This window comes from Antechinus flavipes, chromosome 4, assembly GCF_016432865.1.
Source record: "Antechinus flavipes isolate AdamAnt ecotype Samford, QLD, Australia chromosome 4, AdamAnt_v2, whole genome shotgun sequence".
Taxonomy (NCBI): Eukaryota; Metazoa; Chordata; class Mammalia; order Dasyuromorphia; family Dasyuridae; genus Antechinus; species Antechinus flavipes.
Genome location: NC_067401.1, coordinates 17,011,633 through 17,037,922, shown reverse-complemented (window position 1 = coordinate 17,037,922; position 26,290 = coordinate 17,011,633). Strand labels below are relative to the sequence as shown.

The window sequence follows — 26,290 nt, the reverse complement described above, 5'->3', positions numbered from 1 at the left end:
AAAGGGAAAGAAAAAAATAACAAGCAAACATTACCCCCCCCAAAAAAAAAGATAAAAATATGCTTTGCTCCACATTCAGTCTCCATAGTTTTCTCTAGATGCAGATGGCTCTTTCCATCCCAAATCTATTGGAATTGGCCTAAATTACCTCAATGCTGAAAAGAACCAAATGCATTATAGTTGATCATTTCATAATCTTGTTGCTATGTACCATGTTCTCTTGGTTCTACTTACTTAGCATCAGTTCATGTAACTCTTCCAAGCTTTTCTGAAATCATCCTGCTGATCCGTTTCTTACAGAACAATAATATTCCATAGCATTCATAGATCATAACTTATTCAGTCATTCCCCAATTGATGGGTATCCATCCATTCAGTTTCCAGTTCCTTACCACTATAAAAAAGACTGCTAAACATTTTTGCCCATGTGGATCCTTTCTTAAGAAAGGGGGAAAGTAGCCCAACTGATAAGTAACATTGATAGAATCCAAAAACTTGGGCAATGTGTTGACAGTTCTTACCTCCAAAAAGAGATAACTGGAGGGTTCCTTTTCATCTCTTCATTTGAATCTTTTGATCTTTATAATTTTGTTATATTTACCTTTTATGTGTATGTGTGGCAGGGGCGGGGGCGGCTTTCTCTTTACATTGTATAGCTCTTTTCACACTTCATTATCACAGAAATCATTTCTTATAATGTAGTAATTTTCTATTACATTCACATTCTACAAATTGTTTATTTGTTTCTCAATTGGTGAGCATCTACATTGTTTCCAAATCTTTGCCAATATAAAATTTTTGATGTATGTTGGACTTTTCTTTGACTTCTCTTGTGGTCTGAGAAGAGCAATCTTACTATGAACATTTTAATCATTTACTTAACATATGTAAGTCCAAATCTCTTAACAGGATGCTACCAATTCAAAACCTCAGCAGTATTGGTATATCCTTTCCATACTCCCTCTTTCATTGTTAGATGTGAAATAACTCAGTTTTGATTGGCATTAATCATTTAAAGCAGTTATTGATAGTTTTCCTTCTTTTGAGAAATGTGTCTCTTGATCACTTATTTATTAGGGAGTGTCTTTTTTTTGATCTTATCTTTTTTTTTTTTTTTTTTTAATAATTACTTTATATTGACAGAATCCATGCCAGGGTAATTTTTTTACAACATTATCCCTTGCACTCATTTCTGTTCCGATTTTTCCCCTCCCTCCCTCCACCCCCTCCCCTAGATGGCAAGCAGTCCTATATATGTTGGATATGTTGCAGTATATCCTAGATACAATATATGTTTGCAGAACCGAACAGTTCTCTTATTGCACAGGGAGAATTGGATTCAGAAGGTAGAAATAACCCGGGAAGAAAAACAAAAATGCAGATAGATAGTCCACATTCGTTTCCCAGTGTTCTTTCTTTAGGTGTAGCTGCTTCTGTCCGTCATTTATCAATTGAAACTCAGGTCTCTTTGTCAAAGAAATCCACTTCCATCAAAATATGTCCTCATACAATATCGTTGTTGAAGTGTATAATGATCTCCTAGTTCTGCTCATTTCACTTAGCATCAGTTCATGTAAGTCTCGCCAGTCCTCTCTGTATTCATCCTGCTGGTCATTTCTTACAGAACAATAATATTCCATAACATTCATATACCACAATTTACCCAGCCATTCTCCAATTGATGGGCATCCATCCATTCATTTTCCAGTTTCTAGCCACTACAAATAGGGCCGCCACAAACATTTTGGCACTTATAGGTCCCTTTCCCTTCTTTAGTATTTCTTTGGGATATAAGCCCAATAGAAACACTGCTGAGTCAAAGGGTATGCACAATTTGATAACTTTTTGGGCATAATTCCAGATTGCTCTCCAGAATGGTTGGATTCGTTCACAACTCCACCAACAATGCTTTAGTGTCCCAGTTTTCCTGCATCCCCTCCAACATTCATCATTATTTTTTCCTGTCATCTTAGCCAATCTGACAGGTGTGTAGTGGTATCTCAGAGTTGTCTTAATTTGCATTTCTCTGATCAATAATGATTTGAAATACTCTTTCATATGAGTGGTAATAGTTTCAATTTCATCCTCTGAAAATTGTCTGTTCATATCCTTTGACCATTTATCAATTGGAGAATGGCTTGATTTCTTATAAATTTGAGTCAGTTCTCTATATATTTTGGAAATGAGGCCTTTATCAGAACCTTTAACTGTGAAGATGTTTTCCCAGTTTGTTGCTTCCCTTCTAATCTTGTTTGCATTAGTTTTGTTTGTACAAAGGCTTTTTAATTTGAAGTAATCAAAATTTTCTATTTTGTGATCAGTAATGGTCTCTACTTCATCTTTGGTCACAAATTTCTTTCTCCTCCACAAGTCTGAGAGATAAACTATCCTGTGTTCCTCTAATTTATTTATAATCTCGTTCTTTATGCCTAGGTCATGGACCCATTTTGATCTTATCTTGGTTTTTTGATCTTATCTGATTTAGTTTGTTATTCCTTAGGAATATTTGCAAAGATATTCTCAACTGTTTCCATTGTTTTTCTATTTTTTTTTCCATGCAAAAGGTTTTTGATTTCTTTTTTTTTTATTTTTTTATTTTTTTATTTTTTTTTAGTGAAAGGTCATTTCCTCTACCTCCCCATACTTTCCTTTCCCTGAAAAGTACTTGATCTAGATGTGTCAAGATCTTTTCTGTTCGGGTTATATGTGTATTTTGAATTTATTGCTACATATCCTGTAATTTGTTGATCTGATTAAACCTGATTCTAACATTTTGCTTTCCAGTTTTCCCAACAATTCTTGTCAAATAAAAAAAATTCTGATCATTTGAATATATCTTACTTATGGTATTCTGCTCTCTAATATATTGGTTTTGTTTGTTTGTTTGTTTGTTTTTTAAATAAGAAAGGAATTCCCTTAATTATTGCTATTCTGTCAAGTATCAAGTTGTATCTTTGAGGTCAAATTTGCTGACTTGTGCTTTGTTACTTGTTAGCTACCCATACTCTTAAATCTTATAGAGACAAATGAATCCAGTTGGATCTTATTATTTGATATTTTCCTTTTGCCTCCTACTTTGGTAAAATATATACACACTTCCACTAGTTTTTTTTTTTAGTTTTAAAGGCCCCTTGATTAGATTTGCCAGACTAAGCAGACACAATCTTCTTATCTCATATCATTATTTACTGCTTCCATGGATAGGAAACTGTCTTGAATTTTATTCTAGAGCCCCCAAATTCAACTCTTGTTCTTAGATACATTCTTTTTAACTAATAATTCACTTCCAAAATGTTATCTTTTGACACTTTTGTCTTTGAACTGTAGTGAGGAAAGCACCATCTATATACAATTATATCTTCGTTTTCTTGCTCCATATTTTAAAACCTTTATTAATACTCTCTAAATTTCTTCTGGCAATGTCTTCCATGTTTAGCTATCCCTAAAAAGTAGGTCATCATCGTGTGGTTTTGACCATTTGGGGACCTCTCCTACTATGAGAACAACACATCACTTTTTCAGTGTGTGACTGTGAAAGTACCAGTCCCCACTGAACAATTCTTCTGACCTTCTGTGGATCATCTTTAATCTGAGAGACACTAAAAATTGACATAATTTTTCCTCTTCAAAAAGAATCTCATTTGTTTCTTAGTTCCAACAGTCCTTCCCAACCTGTCATCATGGTCAAGATTCTCCTCCCTCTTTTGATGTTTGTTTTTATATCCAAGCCTCTTTAAGTCTCAGCTTCTGTTTGTGGTATCTTTTGTTTTTGCGTTCTCTGAATGAACTGCTTAGAACTCAGGCAATGAAAAAACTGCTCACCAGTACATGAGATGTCAAGTATGAAGTTTTGTTGTTGTTGTTTTTAAGAAAAACTTCATTCTTCTTAATATCAGGGTACAAAGAGCTGTTTCTTGAGCTTGTTTGACTTTTCTAATCAAGTATTTCTCAAGAAGCACCTCCTGTGTGTCAGATACTGTTCAAACCTAAAAGGATTCTGGTCCCTGCATCTTCATCTTTAGTTGCTGAAAGTGATCCTCAGTAGTTCTCATTCTCTGGGGGTTCTCTCTGCTAGCTACAGCTTTGGGGGATTTTTCACTTTCTGAGCTGCCACTATCTTTATTTGCTCTGTTAGTAAGTATCTCAAAAGTCATCCTTCCCCACCATCTTTGTCTTGCCAAAGATTCTCTTTTGGTAATTACCCTTCTTGATTCTTGGTCTTGAGTTTCTCCCTTCAAGATTGTATTCTGATTTCTTCTTCAGCTCGAGTCCTTCTCTTCTTTCTTCAGAAACTTCCAACCTTCCAAAGCCTGGGGAGTTGAATCACATCTGGTAGTATCAGAATCCCTTAGATAGTTCTGGATAGCTTGGAGATAAGTCTTTCAAAGCCAAAAAATTCTAAATTTTTGCTATTGTTACTTATTGTTTTAGAAATTTTTCTATTTTGTAAATAGCTGTGATTGCATAGGAAGTGTTCCATAAACTTTAAAGAAATAAATTAGATATTTATTTTTACTTTGGACTTAATTTTATCTTTTTTGGTGACTCAAGTTCCTAATTTTTGACATTTGTTATTTGTTTTAAGGCTTCTTTTTGGCCTAAGCTTGTAGACTTAGATAAGAATATTGGGCTGGTCAGTCTTAGACCTCTACACATTCCAGCCTGAAAACTAACTTCTTCAGACCCTAGGGGAGAGGGCAGCCCATTTGCAGGTTAGGAATGAGAGCATGGATCCTAAGTTTTCCCAGACTCAGGTAATAAAACTTGAAGGCTATAGGATTCAGTGTCTCACTGTTGTTGGACCATCTACACATTGGTCTTCAGATTGCTTTTGGAATACTTGGGTGTATCTTTAATTTTTATATCTTTTCCCTTTCTGTCATTTTTAATGTTCTTTCTTCTAATTTGTCCTATATAACAATTTTGCAAAATTACTTGCTAAGAATTTCATAGCTATTAAGTGTTGGAGTGCGCACATTTTACATGGCTGTGTTAGAAAGTGACTTTGGATTGTTAATTTCTAAGTAGCAAAGGATACTCTTGACTGGGGTAGTTTAGGCCACAGGTCTAATTTGCGTGCTAGCCAGTAGCATTACTTTGACCAAATGGCTGAAGTTGCCAGTCGTTTTAAATTTTCGTTCTTCTAACTAATAATGACATCTTTGCTTAGCTTGAAGGAGGAATTCCCTGCCTGGTATGAGAAGCTTGTGCTGGAAATGGTCCACCACAACACAATCTCCTTAGAGAAGTTGGTCGATTCTGCATGGCTTGAGATCATGACCAAGTATGCTGTGGGTGAGGAGTGTGACTTTGAGGTGAGTGTCTACTTGGGTCTGGAGCTGCTGAAGTAGTTACCTCCTGTAGTGTCCAGGTAGGGGGTGTGCAGTGGGCTCAGCTTACCTCTGAGGTACAGGGAAAAGCTGCTAGGGGCTTAAACAAAAAGTATTGTCCACCAGGAGATAGCGCCATTTCTATTGTGAAAACACCTAAAGTATTCAGGTGCTATGACTTAATTCAGTAACAAGCTGTGTCTATCTTATTTACTCTAGACCTTTCCTTTTTCTGTTTTGTTTTTCTTTTCATAGGTTGGGAAGGAAAAAATGCTGAAAGTAAAGATTGTGAAAATTCATCCTTTGGAGAAGGTGGATGAGGAGACCACTGAGAAGAAATCTGATGGTGCCTGTGATTCTCCATCAAGTGACAAAGAGAACTCTGGTCAGGTGGCCCAGGATCATCAGAAGAAGGATCCTGTCATAAAAGAGGATGAAGGCAGGAAAGATAGTATTAGTATGTATGGTGTTAGTTTTAATCAAGGGTTTGTAATCAAAAGCCAGTTCATTTTGTGCTATTCAGAAATAGTTTGTATTAATCTCATCGTTTGTCATTTAACCTCTGGGATAAGTTTATAAAACAAGAAGCAGACACTTAAACCTTCCTAGGGCAATTGAACAAGGCGGCAGCCCTGAAGTCCATTTGGTGGCTATTTCTTGTGTTTCTCTGGATGTATGATTACCTCAATTGCTAAGAAAGCCCTAGAGAAAAGAATGAGACTCTACTAAAGAAAAATGTAATTAAATGGCTGAAGTTTTTTTTTTTTATTTAAATATTTTTCAGTTACATGTAAAGAAAATTTTAAGATTTTTTAAAAAAAGTTTCAAATTCTCTTCCTCCTGCCCCCCTTTCCTTCCTTGAGAAGGCATTCTTTATTTATTTATTTATATTGTTTATACATGTAAAGTCATGCAAAATTTCCATATTTTCATAATAGCCTTGTGCAAAAAAAGAAAATTTACCTATAAAACAAAGTTTTTAAAAACATGCTTCAATCTGCAATTAGACTTTTTAAAATTCTTTATCTGGAGGTGTTGACATTCATTAGAGTAGCTAAATGAATTACAATTGATCATATATTACTACTTACTGAGTACACTGATCCTCTACTCACTTTACATAGTTCATGTGAGTCTCCCCCACTTTTAATGAAATGATCCTGCTCATCATTTCTTAGAGCACAATAGTATTTCATCACATTCATATACCATAATTGGTTCAACTGTTCCCTTAATTGATAGGTATCCCCTCAATTTCCAGTTCATTGCATCACAAAAAGAGCTGCTGTAAACCAAATGGGTCTTTTTCACTTTTCTTGTGACTCTTTGGCATATAAAATTTTGGTGAATTGATTAAAAACTTGGCCTGGTGATATATGGTTTAATAAAATGTGTCTTTGGTTTTGATTTGAAACCTAGGATACTGCAATTAGTGTTCAAGATAGGAGTTAGCAGGGAAGTTCCCATTTGTGATTTTAATTCAGCCTTTTCTCTTTTTGAGCAAGGTACCAACTAAACTGGACTTCCCTTTTCCCATCAGCATTTTCCAGTCCAGCTAAGTAGGTTGTTAATCAAAATTGTAGGGGCAAACCATTTTCTTCCTCTCCTCTTCCCACTAAAAGAACATAAATTTGTTAATGGTATAAGCATTTTTTATTCAGGTGTAATATTTAACACTACTTTTAACTTTGCCACTTCTGGAAAAGTTTTTTTTTTTCTTTTTGGCTAGGCAGTTGAGATTAAATGTTAGTAAGTGTTAAGTGTCTGAGGTCAAATTTGAATTCATGTCCTCCTGACTTCAGGACCAATGCTCTATTCACTATGCTGTCTAGCTGCCCCCGAAAAAGTATTTTTAAAAATAACTTTGGAAGCTAGAAGTAGCATATGCTTAAAAGAGTGACACCATAAAGTATACTTCAGCTATTAAGCTATTAAATTATTTTCTTGAATAATATATTCATCATGGCATAAACTCTTTTTTGTCCTTTTTATTTTTTATTTTATTTTAAAATCTTTTTAATTGAGGCTTTGTTCTTTTTTAATTGAAAGAGAAAATAAAAATTATAAAATTATAAATATATATTATATAATGTAAAATAGATAATATATATAATTATACATAATAAATTGATAAATAATAAAATTTAAAAAATTTTAAAAAGAAAAAAAACACCACCAAACTTAATAAGTAAATGACTTGAATACTTATCAGGCATTCTCGCTGTTCTGTTTTGGCCTGTTTAGATCCCTTTTATGTAGGATCTTTCAGAATATTAAAAATGCTATAATATCCTAAAGTTTAGGGAATTAGGACTCAGTTTTTTTGGTGGGGTTCTTCACAATTTTTTCTAATATGGACTAATTTTAGGGGACCATGTCATTTAAACATTAACAACTTAAGTCTTTAGATTCTAATGTTTATTCTTACAAAATTAAATAACTTAGTTCTGTCTTAAAAATGGATAATTGGAATTATTATGTGACAATAACATGCCAATGTATGTGTTTTGTTATAAGGATATTATAGTAATGGTAATTATTACATAATATAGGTTTTACATGGCTTTGGCAAATTAAGAGTAAAGCCTTAAATTTCAGCATTCTTTGGAAGTATTTTTATCATGAATAAGAGTCAGGTAATAAATACTTGAATTCTTCAGGGGGTAAGAGTTGTATTCTAGACTAGTAGGCTAGGATCAATAGGGTAGTGTGATTTTCAGACCTGAGATTTATTGTTCTATTACTTTTTCCTTAACTCATTTTTTTTTTTAAATCCAGGTGACAGGGCACGCAGGTCTCCTAGAAAACTCCCCACCTCACTAAAAAAAGGGGAAAAGAAATGGGCTCCTCCAAAATTTCTGCCTCACAAATATGATGTGAAACTCCAAAATGAAGAGAAGGTATGTTGGCTCTTCACCTTCCTTCTGAAGTATCAAGGAAAATTGAAAGAGTTGAAAATTGAAAGGAGTTCAATTATTTAATATATGAATGATTAACAGTCCTACTTTAACTACATCAGAGATTTGAGAAAATTATAATAATAAATGGGAAGACAGGTGGAAAAGCTGCCCAACCACAAGATAGGGAGGCTGGCAGCAACGAGTTTCTATTTCATTCCAGGGTATTATTTCTTTACAAAGAGATTGACTATAAGTAGAAATTAATAATGTCCCTCTGTAACAAAATTATTGTAGTCGGTATTTATTTTTTATTTTACATATTTAGCTTATTACTTTTTAAAGTATATTTTTATTGAATATCTTTTACTTCGCCTGAATTTACCAGTGTATTCTTTCTCATTTCAGAGAACCTTCCTTTATAACAAAGAACTTTTAGAAAGAGAAATAATGGTTTAGTAAAATTTAATTACAGTGAAAAAGTTCATTTCAGTTTACTTAGGAAATTGGCAAAAGAAAAAAAAACAAAAATAAACCCAAAACAACTAATTGAAATATTTAATAGCTTCAGTAATATGTAGCAGGCTAAAAAGTAAATGACATTTTTATATGACAACACAAAATCTAGAAGGGAATAAAGAAATAAAAGTCCTATTTATAATTATCAAATGCATACATGTATCCAAAATATTCAGTAGTTCTATAATTACAAAATGCTTTTTCAAGAAATAATATAACTGAAAGATATTCATATTCATGCCTGGTCATGACAATACTGCCATAATAAGCATAGAAATTTAGTGCTAGAAAGAAATGCTATTTACCTCAAAACAAAAATTACTCCAGTTCTAGTTCCTTGTTACTGCAGAAAAAGCTGCTACAAACATTTTTCCACATGTGGGTCCTTTTTCCTTTTTTATGATTTCTTTGGAATACAGACCCATTAGAGACACTACTGGATCAAAAGGTATGCATAGTTTGATAACCCTTTGGGCATAGTGTCAAACTGTCCTTCAGAATGATTTGATCAATTCACAACTCCACCAACAATATGTTGCTTTATAAAGCAGTCATCTAAACTATTTGTGAGTACTGGTTTTGGAAATTGAACAGTAGATCATTACAACAGATTAGATTCACTTTACAGAATGATCTCAAAGAGTTCCATTTTTGATAGAACTGTCTAAGAAGGCTGGAACGCAGAAACTTAGATCTAGATGAACAATTTTTACCACATAACCACAGTAAACCCAGTGGTTATTCAACTGGGATACTGCAGCTCACACCATTAAGAAAGAAAACCCAAGCAAACACGATGCTACCACCAAAAAAACAAGGAAGCAAATAACAGCAAAAGAGGTGGAAAAGACTTGTCTTGATCCATACTCAGTCTTCATAGTTCCCTTTAGATGCAGAAGCCTTTCTCTGTCCCAAGTCTATTGGAATTGGCCTGAATCTCACCCCATTGTTGAAAAGAGCCACTTCCATCAGAATATTGATCTCTTATAATATTGTTTTGCTGGGTACAATTATTTCCTGGTTCTACTGACTTCACTTAGCATAAGTTGATGCAAGTCTCTCCAGACTTCTCTGAAATCACCTCGCTCATTGTTTTCTATAGAACAGTCATATTTCATAACATTCATAAACCATAACTTATTCAGCCATTTAAATTAGCCACTTTCTTGGCTGATGATGAATGTGTAATAAAGATATTAAAATTATGAAAGATAAACTGGGCATTTCAGTTGTAAAGAATTTTAAAACCTACACAAACAAGTCATGCATCTAATATAAGAAGGGAAAGGGTTAACACTGGAAAGGAAGCCCTTTATATGAATACATCTGAAGATATATTAGCTCACAGTACGTAAAAGTAAAAACCTTACTAGGTAGATGGTCAAAGGATATGAACAATTCTCAGAAAGTTTCTCAGCTACTAACAAATTGAAAGAATATTATCAAAAATCACCCAAGGATTAGGAGAACTGCAAATCAAACTTATATTCTCATGCTCATATATTAAATTGTCAAAGATAACAAGATAAGACTGGTCAGTGTTATGAAAAGACTAACACAGACTTAGTTGAATTGTGAACTGGAGTGATGTTTCCTCAAAGCAGTTTGTAAATCAGAAAAAGAAGCTAAAATTCTATTGTTAGGCACTCCTTATTCAAGAGTGAATAGCAAAAGCCCTAGGGACACCAATCACTGATTATTAAGCATTTACTATGTTTTGAATACTTGGGATATGTGTAAAGAATAAAACATCTACTTGATTAGTATTTTAGTGGGATCAGAACTGGATAGTGATAAAAGCCCATCCATTGGTGATGGAATATTATGCCGTAAAAAATGTTGACCATAATGGATTCAAATAAGGATAAGAAGATGAAATTGTTGTAAAGTGAAGTAAGCAGAACCAGAAGAAAAAATGTATATGTGTATTATGTATATGTGCGTGTGACATGACATATACACACATATAGTCATCAATTATTTTTTGTATTAACAGAAAATACATTGTTCTTTTTTCTTTTGGGGGGGGGTGAAGGTAGAGAGGCAATCGGTGTTAAAGTGACTTCCTCAGAGTCACAACTATTAAGTGTTTGAGATCAGATTTAAATTTAGGTCCTGACTCCAAAGCCAGTTCTCCATCATTCACTACTTCACCTCATTGTTTGGCTCAACAAATATATTTCCATCCAACAAATATTGGCTCTCTCTATGGTAAAAAAAAGAAATTACTTTTGAACTTTAATACTAAAGGTTTATCTTTGGAAATCCTGGGGGAAGGGGGGGAAATCCTTAATTAAAATGGAACAAATCAAAATAGAAGATAACTTGTAAGAGGTCAAAGATATCAGTTCCAGCGTCGCTGAGGGATTTATTGAACAGTTGATCTAAAATAGCTATTTTATGGATTGTTCATATAGTTCCCTCTTTCTGAAAGGCATAATAAATGTTAGAGCTGAAAGGAAGCTCTCCAATCCTGCTTTTAGGTTGGTAAGATTTTTCTCTTAAGAGGTCCCACCTCTGCAAATTTATCTTTGGGCCATGTTGCATCATGATAACTATTGTCCTAAAATACTTAAGAGGAGGAAGAAGTGTAACTTACATAAGCATAGCCTTCATCATATTATAGATTTTTGTTGTGAATCATTCTAATTCAAATTTTATTTCTTTTTTTTTTTTAATTTAATTTTATTTAATAATAACTTTGTATTGACAGAATCCATGCCAGGATAATTTTTACACAGCATTATCCCTTGCAATCACTTACGTTTCGTTCACCCCCCCAAGATGGCAAGCAATCCTATATATGTTAAATATGTTGCAGTATATCCTAGATACAATACACATCAAATTTTATTTCTTAAAACAGTAAATAATAAAATGGTATTGATAGTTTGAATTTTGGAAATTTTCTGCTATTGCTAAATATATAGGCCCTGTAATGGAGAGGCAGTTTTCTTGACTTGAAAGAATTCCTTTTAATTGAATGAAATGAAAATAGGGATGTGGTTGCTCTTTTTACATAATTGAAAGATTTTCATGAAAGGATTGCTAGTTACATTCCAAAGAGTAGACAACAGAGTATCACAGATGAGTAGTTGTGGAGAGTGAACCTGGAACTCGGTACAAGGAAATTTTTCCTAATATTTTGAACTCCTTGAAACTGGAATAGACATTCCCTTAGTGAGTTGTCTGTTTATGCAGATATTTGATAACCACTTGTCAGCATTGTGGGTGATGTCTGGGTTTAGGGTTAGGATAAGACTATATTTCTAGTGTCTGAGACCCTTTATGTGATTAAGATCTCTTGATCTTAAGTCTTTGAGAAGAACCTGTGTCTCAGAATCATGAAATGAGCTCTTTTCAAAAATGTCATGTTATTCTTGCTCCTTCCGTTTATGCCCGAATAACGAATTTTGTTTCGACTTCTTAGATCATCAGTAATGTCCCAGCAGATAGCTTGATTCGCACTGAGCGGCCACCCAATAAAGAGATTCTGCGATACTTTATCCGCCATAATGCTCTCCGTGCCGGCACGGGTGAAAATGCACCCTGGGTGGTAGAGGATGAACTGGTGAAGAAGCATGCCCTGCCGAGCAAGTTCAATGACTTCCTACTTGATCCGTACAAGGTAAGGATTCTTGGTTGTGGAACACAGAACATTAGGTCAAGTGCTTGGGAATAGGGGTGGGGGGGAACACAACAGTAGCAGTTACTGCAACAAGGATGACATTCAGGCGTCGAAACTTTTGGAACTAATAATACTCCATTGGGAAAAGAGATGTTGAGAACTTGTATTTGACATTCTGGGGTTAAAGCTAGAAGTTCCCAATGAAACATCATTGATTAGGAAAAACGCTTGTTCAGTAGGGTTTCTATTTTGTACCAGCATGTGTGAATCTTTGCTGAAACAAAAGGAAGTTAAATCATTTGTTCTGTTTATATGGAATTTTTGTAATAAGTCCCTCAGTCTATTTTGAAGTCATCACTGAGTTTTTTAAAGGTTTCCTAAATGTAAAAACTGAACTTATGTGTTTGTAGTGCTTTGTAAATAAGTTGGTAAAACATTCCTAAATTGCCTTTAGCAACATTTATTGTGTCTTTTGTGTGAAATTCTTGTGCTTTGTGGTTCTAAAAAACTGATTCTGTGAATCAGATAAAGTCACTTATTGGCAGTTCTTACCCAAGAGGCAGCCAGTATTCAGGGTAGGCTAGGAGAAATTCTCATGTTTTCTAGAAGCTGAGGTTCCTGGGAATTTTCATTTTTAGGTTTCTTTTAGGTGACTGATGAATTTGTTTTATGTCTACTTTGCATTTTGAATTAAAGGGATCTGGACTGTTTTGTTTTGTTTTGTTTTGTTTTTCTTTTTTTAGGGTTTGCAATCATGTAATCATTGTTTTTGCTATAAGAAATCTTAAGATTTTCTTATTCTTTTTTTCAGTCTTTTGGCATAGCTTCAGTATGATCCATTGTAATATTCAGAGTTTATTGCTTGGGCAGTGTTTTATACCTTATATACCTACCTGTTAATTTTCATTTCATTTTATTTCTTTCTTTCTGAGCTCTTGTTTCTTTTCCATTTTTTCCCCTCTAACTAATTTCATTGTTTAAAAAAAAAAACCTTTTACTTTAAAGTTCTTCCTTTCTTCTTGTGTCCAAGTTATATTTTAATTTGAAATTTTGCTTGTAGAGGAATTGAATTTCAAAGCCCAGAACCACATGCTTCCCCACCTCCAGCCCCCAGCTCTTCTTGAATCCTGACAGACCTAGACTTCCAGGTGACCCTTTGTTATTTGTGGTCATCATGGACATCCTCATTTTTTCTCTTTGATCCAAAGCAACCCCATTGGTGAAGCCTCTGGAATCACCTCGTCCACTGATGGGCAGGTTTATTTAAAAGTATTTTGAGGGAGGCAGCATTTCAAAGCTGAGTGTTGGGACACTGAGGGTAGCCTGTGAGTGGAGTGTTTGTCTTTAGGATGAATCCTCTTCTTGTCCTTCTCTACCTCCCACCCCCTCAGGTCTTTCTGGCAAGGCACTTTCTGGAGCTCTGCTGTAGCTGATTTCTGGTTACATCCTGTTGAACTCCTAAACCCCTCTGTCCAGCTGACATTCCTTCCACATCTCTGTCTCTGGAAATAATTTTCTTTAGGACCTAGCTCTGGGCTTGGCTCTTCTGTGTTACCTTCCCAGTTCATCCATCCCCGATCTCTTCATATTTCTTACAGTCTTGGTATGAAACTAACTCCCTTTGGCCTCATCACTTTTTACCTTAACCTGGGCAGCACTCCATAATTTTTTTTTTTTGCCAGTTTTGGGGGGAATTGTGTGAGGAGATGTTAATCTCTAAAAGTTAAAAGTGTCGTGATTTTCTTAGTTTTGTCTGATTTCTTTCTCACAAGTTCTAGGTTAAACAGTAGAAGAGATGGCACTGTCAAGAAAAGTAATGGCCAGTGAATGTCATAAGTTAAATTTCATATGTGAATCTAGTACTAACAATGGTTTTAATGATATAATTCATTTAACAAGGACATAGATTAGTTTGAAGCAAATGGTGGTTATGGCAGGTGACAGAGGTAGTTGGCTTTCCTTACTGTTAGTGTGATCAGGTTACTAAAACATGTCTAGATAATTAGCCATTAGGGACAGCTTCTGCTTATATGATGGCCATTACTAACAAACCATGAAGTATTTATTAAATACCTGTTGTGTGTCGGGCATGCCAGAGTATCAAGTGCTGGGGCTACAAAGAAAAGAAACAGTAAAGACATAAGCACTCCATATATACCTGGAATAAAGAGACAGTACAAAATGGCAAACTACAAGGTCTTTTATGAGGCTTCATGAAAGAGGAGGGGGCTCTGTGAGAGGGAGGCACTCCACAGAGTAACCAAAGCACTGACCAGTCTTCTCCAGTGAGTGACCTCTTGGAAATCAAGCCAGAGTCCCAGACTGGGAAAATTGACAAAGGAGTAAATTTTGGGGAGGTAGTTTCAACATGTTTATTTTGAAAATGTCTCTAGGACATCCAGCTGAAAATGTCCGTTAGGCGATTGGTGGCTTGTGAGTCATCTGTGGAAAGCGAGAATTAAATCTATAGGAACTGAAGAGAGGATCTAGGGAGCCTGGAACAGAGCTATGGTGAGCAACCCAAAGGGTTCTGAGACAGATGGGGAAGGAGGGAACCAGGCAAGAGGGAGGTCAAGGAAACCCACAGAGAAGGGAGAAGAGCCAGTAAGAGAAGGGTATTTGGGAAGGACTTGGATGGGGAAGAGGCCAGTCAGCAACTACTGAAGTCTTAGAGACTATTCTGCATTTCAGTGAGCCCCGATTCCCAGAAAAAACAAAGCCTCTGCCTTAAAGGGAGCCTGCATTCTAGTTGGGGGATAGGTGATGAGAACTAGCTTCCTACAAAGCCTAGCTACAAGCTCCGCCAGCCTGAGGCATCCTAAAGGGCTCCTCCATCATGGGGTTTGTGTTGACTCCTGAAGGAAGCTACAGGGAGAGGGGGAGAGGGAGTGGGAGTATTCTGGGCATGAGTGCGAGATGGGAGATAGGACATAGAAGGGATGGTTAGTGAAGGAGGTGCTGAGGTGGTAAATAGTTTTAAATGACAGAAGAGTTTTTAATTTGATCCTGGATATGTTAGGGTACAGTGGAAGTTAGAGTGGGGGCGGGGCAGAAAGAAGGGGCAACAGGCTGGCAGCTGAGAGAACTTGGTCACTTTGGAGAACAGTTTCATTTGCGTGTAGTCAGCATCTAGATTGAAAAGGGCTGAGCAGTGATATGAGAGGAAGTAGAGCTAGAGAGTGGCAGACAAAGGGAGGAAAGTTTTAGAGTGGCACCCTGGAGGGGCAGGGTCTAGTGAAGGTGGTGGTTTTGTTTATTGTTTTTTTAACAAGTTTTGAGTTCCAGATTATCTGACTTCCCTTTTCCCCTCCTTGAGGTAGTAAGCAATTAGATAAGGGTGATACATGTGCACGTGTGTTTCATTGTCATCATTTTGTAAGCGAAGACTCAAATGCAAATAAAAAAACAGCACATTTCACTCTACCTTCAGACACTTATCAGTCCTTTCTCTGTAGTCAGACAGGATGCATCATCATAAGTCCTTTGTCTTGAATCGTTGCATTACTGAGAATAGTCAAGTCATTCGCATCTTCTTTGAATAGTTGCTGTTGCTGTCTACAATGTTCTGATTGTTTACTGCACTGTTCATTAGTAAGTGTCTCCAGGTTTTTCTGAAATCACTTTATTTTTAAGAAACGCAGAGAGTTGGAGCTATCTGAAGGCAGCAATGATGGGTGCATTAGGAGAAGTGTGAAGATTAGAGAGAATGATTGAAGTTTTAGTCTGCTGGTGAACACGAGATGGAGGGAGGGGTTAGATTCAAGTGCAAGGTAAAGTGAAGGGCCTTTTCTGAGGAGAGAGAGTTGGAGGTGCTTTCGATTATTTGAGAAGAGTAAAGGAGACAAAATAGTTCAGGCCTTAATTTTCTTAATGAAGGGAAGTTCTTGGCTGAGAGAGGGTAGAGTAGTGGAAGGACAAGTAGGAGGCTTGAGGATTGGTATGGTTAAAAGAAGCTTCTCTTGGGAGTGTTAGACAAGCAGTCAGTTAGAAATTCCCTTCCCCCACTTCTCCCAATGAGTTGATTATGCTAAGTGGGGGGTGGTTTTATACTTTTTCAGATACCCCTGAGTCCAGCCAAGCCGGCTCCCACTCGGCTGTGACTGCCCAGCATGCCCCATGCTGAGATGATCCAGCTGCTGAAGGACTCTGCTCACCCAGGGAGCCGGCCATTTGGGAGGGGGTTGGGTGAGTCCATTTCTTTGCTTTTTAAAAATATGTGGTGTGGCTTAAAAAAAATCACACCTTCTAAATAAAAGGGGTTACTGGACAATTTTGCTCACCCTCAAAGCCAAACTCCTCCAGCAGCTCTGGTATCCTTGGAGCAAACTCTGAAACATCTTGGGCTTGGCTGGAATGGAAAACTGGACTTTGGAGAACATACCAACTTTGAAAAATTTATCAAATAATATTAATTTGTGGGGGAAGAGGTAGCTTTTATTTTAAAATTTGAGTTCCAGTGTCTCCCCATTCACTGAGGAGTCAAACAGTGTATCATTTATATATATGAAATCTTGCAAAACATTTTCATATTAGATGTATCACAAAAATTGACAAGTGAGAAAATTATACTTGAATTTGCAGTGAGAGTTCATTTATTAGTTCTCTCTCTTGAGATAGATAGTATGAGTCTTTTGGAATTGTTTTGGATCATTGTATTGATTAGAGTTGCCAAGACTTTTACAGTTGATGCTCATTGCCACATTGCTATTACCATGCACAATGATTCCTCTGCTTTCATAGTTCACTTTGCATCAGTTCATATAAGTCTTCCCAGGTTTTTCTGAAAGCATCCTGCTCATTTATTATAGTATGGTAGTATCCTATCATGGTCTTATATCACAGCTTATTCAGCTGTTATTCAATTGATGACCATCCTCTGAATTTCTAGTTCTTTACCATCATACAAAGAGCTGTTATAAATATTTTTGAACATGAGTTCTTTTCCTTTGATCTCTTTGAGGTACAAACTAGTAGTGTTATGCTGAGTCAAAGCCCTTTGAGCATGATTTCAGATTGTTTTCCAGAATAGTTGAACCACTTGACTACTTTACCAGAGTTCGTTAATGTACCTATTTTTCCTCATTCTCTCCTAAGTATTGTCATTTCTCATAGTTAGATATGAAGTGATTTCCTAGTCAGTAGTGATTTAGAACTTACATGATTATATATAGCTTTGATTTTTTTTTTTTTCTGGAAACCGTGTTCTTGTTCTTTTAATCTCTTACTGAATACTGGCTCTTTATTTTTATAAATTTGATTGAGTTTCTTATGGATTTTAAGATAGGAATTCTTTATCCAAGAAACTTGATATAAAATTCTTTGATATTCTTCATTCTTCTAAGATCCCTTTTAAGGAAAAATTCACTGATAATTTCCTTTAATTAGATACATTTTTGCTTTTGTTTTCTCTGAGATCATGATTGTGCTTTTTTCTGCTTTTTATTTACTTTCATGATTGTGCTTTTTATTTACTTCAGCTGAAGCATAATAAATTCTTCTCCATTGCTTTATTATATGAATCTATCTTTCTATTTGAAGTGCCCCTTGTACACAATATATTGTTGGATTCTGATTTCTAATCCATTCTACTATCTGCTTCTATTTTATGGGTAAGTTCATGATCATTACATTGTTTATTTCCCTTCAGCAAAGCTTCTTCTGTTTATCCTGCTCTCCTTTTTTTATCTTGTCCCTTTTGAAAAGTCTTTTTTTGCTTCTGACCCATTGCCCTTTTCTGATCTCCTTTTTATCATTTCCTCCTATTCTTTTAATCTTAGTCCCCTTCTCTCCTTATTATTGGTTAAGGTCAATTTTTTTTACTCAATAGAGTGTGTAAAATATTATAATAGGTAATATATAATTATTATGTTACATTTACATATTAATTATATTGTTAAACATAATATGTTGTTTTTAATAGAGGATTATAATACATAATAATATATAATTCTTCTCTCTTTGAACCAGGTCCAATAACAGTAAGATTTGAGCATTACCTACCTTCCATCCTCTCATTTCCCTCTCCACTAGAAATTTCTTCCTTATTTTATGGGAGAAAATTTTCCCTATTCTACCTTTTCCTTTGCTCTTTTCTATGCATCACCTTTATGTTCTTTTTTTGGGAGATCATCCCCAAATGATCAACATATATCCTCTCTATGTCGACTCCTTTCTGTTACAATAATAATTCTTAAGAGTTACATGTATCATCCCATATAAAGGCATTAAACAGTTTTAACTTTGAATCCCTTAGGGAGCTCATGTAAACTCTTTCATTTTTTCTTTTTTATGTTTTCTTTGAGTTTTCTGTTTGAATGTCAGCTTTTTCTCTTTAGCTTTGGTCTTTTCATTAGGAATGGTTGGATGTCCTCTCTTTTATTGAATGTCCATTGTTTTTCACTGAAAGTTTTTTTTTTTTTTTTTGCTAGCTAGGAAGTCCTAGCTTCTTTGCTCTCTGGAATATAATCCAAGTCCTCTGATTCTTTAATTTTTCAAACCTTTCTGACTCTTGGTAGCCCCATTTGGGGTTTTCTTGGCAGAGCTACTTGGGTCCTTCTCCAACTCTTTTTGCAGATCAGGAAACTGAGGCACATCTGTTGCCCAGGGTCACACAGCTTGTAAGTGACTGAGGCCAGGTTTGAATTCAGAAAATAAGCCTCCTTGACTCCAGGTCTGGCGCACTTCTTCATCGTAACATCTCGCTGCCCTTTCTAATAAGAAGATAATGGTTCATTTCCTAAAATTTTTACAGAAGAGAATAGAGGTCTCTTTTTTTCATTAAGCTTCCTAGGGTAGAAGTGATTGTTGCCTCTACTGGATAATTCTTCAGTATATTGCTTTGAGAATTGACCTAGCCTAGTGGATTGAGTGCTTGAATTCTCACCAGGAAGAGAAAATCTCTAGTACTACCTCTGATTACTTTCTCTCAGTTAACCATGGGTGTGACATTTCACTACAGGTGACTTAGTTTCTTCATCTCCAAGACAAAAATTATGACATTATTTCATCCCAGTGGGCTTCTTGTACAAGTCAGATGAGATCTGGGTAAAGCACTTTCATAACTTTTTTTTTTCCTTAAAATTTTTTTTGGCTATCTTTTTACTTTTCCACCTATATTCTCCCAATTTATCCTTTCCTCACTCAGTTAGCCACCCTTAGCCAAGGTTTTGATTTTCTTTGATTTTAGTTTTCTTATTAGAGTTCTAGAGCCTTATTTTATGGTCGTTAATAGTTTTACACTTCTCTCCCTCTCTTCATTTGGCATCCTCATTCCATTCCTATTTGTCCTCTACTATTGCTGCTGGAAAAACTAGAAAGCAAGCTGGCAGAACTTAACCTTAGACCAGTATCTTACACCATCTTCTATAATAAGTCCATAATTACTGCATGATCTGAGTATCAAAGATAATACAATCTTTTAAATTAGAAGGAATTCCTTTGCTAACTTAAAAGACAATATTGGTGCTAGATATTATAGGGTAAAGTGGTCCAAGCTTTCAGGGGAAAAGATTTGATGAGTTATTCCAGGGAAAAAGGTTAGAACAGAGGTGTGGGAGGATTTAGTATGGTCCAGCCTCATGAATTATTTGCCAGACTTAAAATGTCAGGAATAGTTTTTTATCCTTTGAACCCAATGAAGATTCTTGCTTAAATGAGTACTGTTATAAGATTGATTTGGCAGGAGTTTTACAGGATAGATTAGAAGGGAGATTAAGAGATTAGAGGGAGGGAGACCTCAGGAATCTGTCACATAATCATTCAGGCTTAAAGTGAGTGACTGGGTTACTAAGAATGGGAAGGAGTGGCACTAGGAAGATATTCTTTAAATCTATAGAATTTAGATTAATTAGTCACAGTGGGAAGGAAAAGAAGGAACTTGATTTTGAGCTTGGATGACTCAAGCAGGGCAAAGGTAGGGCGGGGGCATGGTGCCATTAATAATAGGAAACTTTGGAGTTGGAGGTATGGATAATGTACCTTAAATGCTGTGTCCCTAGAGGTTCATGTTCCAGGCTTTCCAAAGAATTCCCCCTTTTTCCAGATTGCTTCCTTTGTTTCACCCACTAATTCTATGTTTAATATGGTTTTAAAAATTCCTTTAGTGGCAACAGCTAGATGGCACAGTGGATAGAGCATTAGCCCTGAAAGTCAGGAGAACCGGAGTTCAAATCTGGTCTCATACATTTAACACTTCCTAGCTGTGTGACCTGGGGCAAGTCATTTAATCCAATTGCCTTAGCCAAAAAAAAAAAAAAAACAAAAAAGATAGTAGTCACACTTACTGGTTTGAAATTTAGTTTTTCTTAAGCACCACAGTCATGGCTAGATTTGGGGGGAGGGGGGAAAATCCTTTTCTAATTCATTAGTGCTCAGTTGTTTTGCTTTTCTCTTAATATTAGGGATTCAGAACATTTTCCCCAGATTGTTAGTAGCTCACTTTTCTTCTCTTGAGCTACTTGTTCACATCCTTTATTTTTGTGTTTTTCTTTTTTTAATTTAAATTTTATTTTTGGTTCTGTCTCTCTACTCTATCCCCCATCTATTAAGAAAGCAAGAAATATGAATAGAATACTCATTATACGTACACAATCATGCAAAACATATCTGAATTTGCTTTGTGTTCCCCCCTAAACTACCTTCCCCCCACTTTTTAAAGGGGGGAGCTATGCTTCAGTCTACCCTTTTGAGTCTATCATTTCTCTGTTTGGAAAGTCTGCAGCATATTTTATCATGAGTCTTATGGAGTCATTGGTGGTTCATCATATTGATCAGTTGTTTCCAAGTCTTTTACAGTTGATCATCATTACATTATTGATGTTATGTATACTGTGTTCTATTGTTCTTACTTCACTTTGTGTTAGTTATATAAGTCTTGTCATCTTTTTCTGAAACCATCCCCTTGTCATTTCTTAGAACACAATAGTATTCCATCACAAATATATAACATAATTGGTAATCAGCTAATGTTTTGATACTAATAGGAGCAACAATATTATGTGATCATACAGAAACATAGCTGACACATGACATGATAATTGAATATTTTTTTTTTAATTTTTAATAGCTTTTTATTTGCACCTTATATGCATGGATAATTTTACAGCATTGACAATTGCCAAACCTTTTGTTCCAATTTTTCCCCTCCTCCCCCCCACCCTCTCCCCTAGATGGCAGGATGATCAATACATATGTTAAAGTATAAATTAAAGACACAATAATTATACATGTCCAAACCGTTATTTTGCTGTACAAAAAGAATCAGACTCTGAAATATTGTACAATTAGCCTGTGAAGGAAATAAAAAATATAAGGATTGGGAATTCAATGTAATGGTTCTTAGTCATCTCCCAGAGTTCTTTCACTGAGTGTAGCTGGTTCAGATAATTGAGTTTTAAGCACTTTGTACAAAAGTATAAAGACAAAGCCCATCAAGAAAATCTGATTTGAGTGCCAAGAAATACCCATTTGCTTTGTCTAAAATGTGTTCTTCTGTTTATGGTTTGTTGCTCCAATCTATATAGCTGCAGACTTGAAATATATACAGTAACAGTTAAAACAGAGATTTCTCGGGTACATTTCTGCGATTTGTTTTTGTATGTTAAGGATTTCTTGATGTTTACAACAGTGTCTTTTTCAACCAACTAATCTGGACTATTTTTTTTTTCCTTTGAATGGAAAACTCTTAGAAATCTCAACCACAAATATATATGGAATATATATTTGCTCATTTTCTTCTGTTTAAAAAATATTCTTTGGCCCACAGGATGGCTTTTTGGGGAAAGTAGGGGCTGGGCTTCAAGTAGAAATTTGGATGACATAAAACCAAAGATAACACAAGTTTTTTTATGTGTGTGAAACAGAATCTGTAACAAAAGATCTTTTTCTAGCAGTTTTAGTATATTTGGAGATGTCAGAATATATTTTTAATTGTAGCTATAAATGTTTGGGAGATTTATTTATAAACAATAGAAAACTGTTAAACTGTATCTAGCAGTCGTAATTTTTGACTGATTTCACCTTTAAAGCATTTTGAATGATTTCTCCAAATATGAGACACATAGAGATTGTTCACAGTATTTTCTATATAATTAGTATATTCATAGATTCTTAACACCAGGAAGGGCATTAAATCATCTAGTCATACAGAAATCCTACAGTATCCCATTTGGTTTGAATCCCACAAAGTAACTAAGTGTCTTGCCTTGTTGCATAAGTTAAGTGTTAGAAAGTACTTTGCCCAAAAATTAAAAGGAATATAGAAAGAAAGTTCCAAAATGCTGTTTAAAATATATTTTAATATTGGAAAGAAAGAAACAAGCATTTATTAAGCACCTGCTGTGTGTTAGGCCCTGGGCCAAATCAAATATCTCATTTGAACTTCACAACCCTGGGAGGTGGATACTATTATTATTTGGATTTTATAGTTGGCGAAAATTTGTCTTTAGGGTGACATAGTCGGTAGGTACCTGAGGCTAGGTTGTATTCCTCATTCCAGGCCCAGTGCTCTAGCCATGGACATCTTAGCAGCCTCTAAGAAATCCCCCTGAAACCAAAGAAAATGTTCAAGGATAAAATAGGACAGCATAAAAAATTCTCTACCTAAAGAGACCATATGGAACACAAATAAAATTAGGTTAGGGTTTGTAATTTCAAAGAGTAGTATTCTATAAAATAAAAATATTTTTCTCCTCTTCCCCAGCTTCATATGAACCCTCTGGAATCACAGTGGGTCATTATGTTGATCAGAGTTCTTAAAACTTTCCAAGTTGTTTGTTTTCACATCATTGTGTGAATTGTTCTGGCCCAGCTTGCTTCATGCTGCATCAGTTCATACAAGTTTTCCCAAGTTTCTGTGAAACCACTTCTTCACTTCTTACAACACAATGATTTTTCATTATATTGTGTCATAATTTGTTCAACCTGTTCTAAGTGATGTATACTCCTTTAGTTTCCAATTCTTTGCCATCATAAAAATACTTCTACAAATAGAGGCTATAAATTAGAGCTTGGATTTCTTCCAATGAACATCTTCTCTTTTTTATATCCTTTGGCCACTTACAATTGGGGAATGGCACTTGTTTTTAGAAATTTGAATTGGTTCCTTTTTTCTTACAAATGAACATAATCAAATTTGCTCCCCCCTCCCAAAAAAAAAAAATCCCCTACTTCCCTTCTGATTTTAACTGTATTGATCCTTCTTATAAAAAAACCTTTTAAATTTTACAGTACTCAAAACTGTCCATTTAACTTTTGTTCCTCAATTGTTCGAGTACTTTAATGATATTTAGTTAAATTTTGATGTTATGTTGATCCCGAATCATGAGACGTTGCTGCTACTTTTTGGATATATGAAGTCTTCTCTTTATCAAATAGGGCTTAAAGCACAATTTTTTAAACAATTTCTTAAATTTATCCATTGTTCATGTGCCTCAAATATGTTAATATTACTATAACTCTCTGGAGCGTGACTTAGTCTTTTAACAGTGTGGTTGGATCTCTTACACTAGAACAGAAATAGTTTCAGAACATAAAGATTGTAATTATAAACCAAGGTACTCAATGAACCCTTTTTGTGGTAGTGAAGGCCACTGAGCTATTACAGTGGTACTGTGATCCTCATCCATTTTGGAGTTTAGTTTTTGGGTGTATATAGAGAGGTGTGAAGTTAGATTATCTTATATCAAGTAATACCACTGATATAAGTAATACTTATATCAAATAATATCAATATTCTGTGCAGTCTTTAGGAACAAAGAAGAAATTATACCATGGAATTTTAGAGTATGAAAGAAGTTATTAACTCCATACTTCTTGTTCTTCAAATGAAGATTCTGAACTCCAGAGAAGGGAATATGCCTTTCCCACAGTCACACAGCCATAAACACCTCCTGATCTTGCCTGGACACAGCACTGGCCCATCCTTTAATATTGATGGAAGAGAGTAATAGAGTAGCTAACATAATGCTCTAAAGATGTTTTTTTTTTTTCCTAATAGCTTTTTATTTTCCCAAATATATGGAAAGGTAGTTTTCAACATTTACCTTTGAAAAATCTTGTGTTCCACTCCATTTCCAAATCTTTACTACTGCAAAAAAAGCTGGTACATTTTTGCATATGAGGGTCCTTTTCCCTTTTTTGAATGATCTTTTTGGGATAGGCACTGCTGGGTCAAAGGTTATTCACAATTTTATAGCCTTTTCAGCTAACTCCAAATTGCTCTCTATAGGGTTACATCCACCAACAATGTAATAGTGTTCCGATTTTCCAAATCTCCTCCAACATTTATCATTATCTTTTTCTGTCATCTTAACCAGTGTGAGAGGTATGAAGTGGTACTTCAAGAGTTCTCCTAATTTCATAGCAGGTGTTTTCTAATCAGCACCCAAATAACCCTTCTTCCTTTTCTCCTACTCCCAGATATAAAGTTCAATTTCCTCAAATGGTTAAGCAAAACTGACTAAAGATTAAAGGAAGGAAAAGTGGATAAACATTTATATAGCATCAGTATACATCAGGCACTTTGAAAATATTATTTCATTTGATCCTCACATCAACCCTGTGAAAAAATTGCTATTATTACCCTCATTTTACTATTAGGGAAGCTGAGGCTATGAGAAGGTAAGTAGATTGTTCAAGATTGTTCATGTAATTGGTCAGTGTCTTTGGATATATTTCTGGTATTTAGATTGCTCAATGCCTAATTTCCAGTTTCTCTAGCAATTTTTGTCAAAATAGTGAGTTTCCTGTCTTAAAAGCTGGAGTCTTTAAGTTTATGAGACACTAGATTATTATAATCATTAACCACTGTGTCTTGAGAACCTAAGCTATTCCACTGATCAACTACTCTTATTTCTTAGCCACTGCTCTATAATATGGTTTTGATGACCACTGCTCTATAATATAATTTTAGGTCTGGTCTGTATTTAAAAAAAAAGCTGTCTAGGCCACCTTTGCTTTTTTTTTTTTTTTTTTTCCTTCATTAATTTCCTTGAAATTCTTGACCTTTTGTTCTTCCAGATGAATTTATAATTTTTTCCCAGCTCTGGAAAGTAATTTTTTGGCAGTTTAATTAGAGTGGCACTTAATATAAGAAGATTAATTTAGGTGGATTGTCATTTTTATTCTATTAGCTTAGCATACCCCATAGTGCGCTAACGTTTTCAAAATACTTTTATGAACATTTTCATTTGATCTTCACAACTGGGGGAAAGAGTCTGTTCTCTCCTTTTAAAGATAAGGAAACTGAGACTGAGTGGTCAAAGTCAACTACCCAAGATCACCTACCTAGAAGGTGCCTGACATTTGATTTGGCCTCAGCTCTTACTGACTTCAGGACTAGTGTTCTCTCTCAGTAGCCTATCTTTCCTCCTGTAACTGACTTTTAGTTTACTTATACCACTGACATGACCTGTGGTGTTTCTATGCTTGTTTATTATTAACAGCTTCATGTGGTGGGAAAATAGTTGGGACACTTTAGATGCTGTGCAGGTGTTTCAGCAATCTATAAGAGATAACTCAGCAGTAATTAAGGGAATGGTATTGGTCTGTTCGATATTTTTATCTAGCTTTGCATTCAGTAAAAAATTTGAAAATGACAAAATGGACTGAGTGTGGACCATTTTCTGAATGTTCTGGGGATTAACCCCCAGGACAAGAGCATTGAGACATTTGAAATGCACATGTAAAATGTAAACGACTATTAAAAAAAGAAGGAAGAAAAGAAAAAACTAATATGGATGCTTCAGTTGGATGGCCCATTCCCAGATTTAGGAAGCTTTGAGGTCTGTTTGGGGAAGGATAACTATTTCCCCAAATCTGTGTGCTGTGTCTTTTTCTTTGGGGTGGAGGTAGTAATAGTTGTAACACTAACAACTTCCCTCTTTGCCCCTTGCATTATTAATATCACTGACAACTAT

At 35.2% G+C, this 26,290-nt stretch overlaps 1 protein-coding gene across 2 annotated transcripts in view; it reads left to right on the top strand.

The window, feature by feature from the left end:
- Nucleotides 1–26,290, top strand: part of BAZ1B (bromodomain adjacent to zinc finger domain 1B) — a 59,636-nt gene that overhangs the window by 12,318 nt on the left and 21,028 nt on the right. Inside the window, exons 3-6 of one of the 2 annotated variants that reach the window (XM_051991906.1) lie at nucleotides 5,171–5,315; nucleotides 5,586–5,769; nucleotides 8,109–8,230; nucleotides 12,177–12,374. In XM_051991906.1, the coding sequence (XP_051847866.1) occupies nucleotides 5,171–5,315; nucleotides 5,586–5,769; nucleotides 8,109–8,230; nucleotides 12,177–12,374 (649 nt within the window). Of the gene's footprint in view, nucleotides 1–5,170; nucleotides 5,316–5,585; nucleotides 5,788–8,108; nucleotides 8,231–12,176; nucleotides 12,375–26,290 lie in introns of both variants that reach the window. The other variant, XM_051991905.1, reaches the window with a different exon arrangement.